The sequence below is a fragment of the Oratosquilla oratoria genome, chromosome 15 (assembly GCF_046742065.1).
Source record: "Oratosquilla oratoria isolate Oo_2021 chromosome 15, ASM4674206v1, whole genome shotgun sequence".
Classification (NCBI taxonomy): Eukaryota; Metazoa; Arthropoda; class Malacostraca; order Stomatopoda; family Squillidae; genus Oratosquilla; species Oratosquilla oratoria.
Genome location: NC_134791.1, coordinates 50,608,904 through 50,611,403, shown reverse-complemented (window position 1 = coordinate 50,611,403; position 2,500 = coordinate 50,608,904). Strand labels below are relative to the sequence as shown.

Genomic DNA, 2,500 nt, shown 5'->3' with positions numbered 1-2,500 from the left:
GGGTCGCACTGGCATCAGGTCGTGGGCGACATCATGCGCGTTCCATGCCAAGTAATCATCGTAGTGTGTACAATATTCCCCTCTCTATATTGCCTTGGTTTCTGAGGGCGTCCTGCACGTGAGAACTTGGTGGGCTGAGTGTTGAGGTGAGCCGGTTTTAGGCGGTGGATAGAGACCCATTCTGGCCTGCCGGAGATGGAGATGCAGAAGGTCTTGTCTTTACGTTCAAGGACAAAATAGGGGCCAGTGTAGGGACGGGTGAGAGGTGGGGTGTGAGCATCCGTCCTCAGGAAAACGTGCGTCGAGGTGTGGAGGTGTTCTGGGAGGTATTCCTTCACCTCCCGGTGATGTGTCGGCACGCATGGGGCGAATTTGCTGACAGTGCGTCGCAGCTGCTGCAGGCTCTCGAGAGAATCCTGTGGAGGAAAGAATTCTGCGGGTACGACGAGGGTTTGGCCGAGGACCATCTCTGCTGGAGATACGTTGAGGTCATCCTTGATGGCTGTCCGAAGCCCAAGGAGGATCCATGCTAGTTGGGGTAACCAGGAGCCGTTGTTGCAGCTTGCCATAAGAAATGCTTTGAGTGAGCGGTGGGTTCGCTTGACCATGGCGTTGGCTGCAGGGTTGTAGGAGGTAGTGTGGTGGACTGTAGTACCCAAGAGTTCAATGAGGGAGTGCCACAGCCGCGACGTGAAGCAAGTTCCTCGGTCGGAAGTGACATGTTCCGGGAGGCCAAATCTGGGAATCCATCCACTGAAAAATACTGTAGTGCAGGATGAGGCAGCACTATCCTTCATAGGGATGGCCTCCAACCAGCATGTCGATCTATCAGTAGCGGTGAAGAGGTAACGATGGCCTTTCGACTTGGGTAATGGGCCGACGACCTCGACATGAATATGTGCGAAGCGTCATCGGGGCTGATGGAATGATCAGTGTGGCGATGAATTTTGCTTTGCTAGCAGGCAATGCAGGATCTGACCCATTCCTTTTCGTCCTTGATGATGCTGTGCCAGATGAATTTCTGCTTCAGGAGCTTCGCAGTGACGCGCCCTGAAGGGTGAGACAGGCCGTGTACTAAATTGAACACTTGACGTCGGAAGATGGCTGGGATGAGGAGTCATAGGCGGCCGGTACTGATGTCGCAGAGGATGGGTTGTCGATAAAAGGAAAATCTTGCCACTTAAGGGATGTGATGGGTGTCCTATAGGCAAGTGTTTCAGGATCCTCCCGCTGCTCTCTGGCGATAGCTGCGTAGTTGAGGCCGAGTTGAAATGCGTCGATGGTTATTCGGGAGAGGGCGTCTGCGACGGGATTCATTGTACCGGGGACGTGCCTGATGGTGCAATTGAACTCGGCGATGGCGGAGAGATGGTGGCGCTGTCTGGCAGACCAAGCGTCCTGTTGTTTCGTGAAGGCGTGCACCAGAAGTTGATAGTCGGTGTTGATGATAAATGAGAAGCTCTCGAGGAAATGGCGAAAGTGGCGAACTGCGTGGTGGATGGCGCGGAGCTCTCTGTCGAAGGTGCTGTAGTTGAGCTCAGCTTTTGAGAATTTCCTGCTGAAGAAACCGAGAGGAAACACGGAGGATTTGTTCGAGCACACTTCCTATGGCGACATTGCTGGCGTCCGTTGGTGGCACGGGCATTATTATTATTATTTTGATTTATTTATTTATTCATTTATTTACTATTATTATTATCATTATTATCATTATTATTATCATTATTATTATCATTATTATTATTATTATTATTATTATTATTATTATTATTATTATTATTATTATTATTATTATTATTATTATTATTATTATTATTATTATTATTATTATTATTATTATTATTATTATCATTATTATTATTATTATTATTTTTATTATTATTATTATTATTATTATTATTATTATTATTATTATTATTATTATTATTTTTATTTATTATTATTATTATTATTATTATTATTATTATTATTATTATTATTATTATTATTATTATTATTATTATTATTATTATTATTATTATTATTTATTTATTCTATTTTTTTTTTTTTTTTTTTGCGTTAACGAAGGCAGCTTCCATGGCGAGGTTCCACAAGAGGTCCTTCGGTTTTCCGTGAAGGGCGTTATAGAGTGGGTACAGCGTTTGAGCGATGTTAGGGAGGAAACGGTGGTAGAAGTTGACCAAAACCAATTAATTCCTGCAGGGCTTTAATGGTAGAAGGTTTGAGAAGTTTGTCGACTACGGCGACTTTATCCTGCAGAGGACGAACGCCGTCAGGAGAGATGAGGTGTCCCAGAAATTTGACAGACTTTTTCCCGAAGCTGCATTTGTCAAAGCTGACAACGAGGCCGTTGTCCTGGAGACGCTCGAGTATGGTCCGCAGGTGTTGGAGATGCTGGTCAGGCGAGTTGGAGAAGACCAGAATATCGTCGACGTAGCAGACGCTGAAGTCGAGGTCGTCGAGGATGCACCTGAGTTTCGCAAGCCAAAGCAGGAGTAAT

The 2,500-nt window shown here is 45.1% G+C and overlaps 1 protein-coding gene across 1 annotated transcript; it reads right to left on the bottom strand.

Moving 5' to 3' along the window:
- Positions 1 to 84: 84 nt before the first annotated feature.
- On the bottom strand, positions 85 to 797 carry LOC143033164 (uncharacterized). The gene is made up of 2 exons (XM_076198361.1): positions 381 to 797; positions 85 to 186 (listed from the first exon to the last, which is right to left on the bottom strand). Exons 1-2 carry the CDS (start codon positions 795 to 797, stop codon positions 85 to 87), a joined length of 519 nt encoding a protein of 172 aa, XP_076054476.1.
- Positions 798 to 2,500: the final 1,703 nt, after the last annotated feature.

What these genes read in the sequence shown, in the direction of transcription:
- LOC143033164 (XM_076198361.1), bottom strand. Translation starts at nt 797, where the DNA reads ATGAAGGATAGTGCTGCCTCATCCTGCACTACAGTATTTTTCAGTGGA. An exon ending in TGCAGCAGCTGCGACGCACT is followed by an intron (nt 187 to 380) that starts GTCAGCAAATTC and finishes CATCTCCGGCAG; the next exon opens with GCCAGAATGGGTCTCTATCC.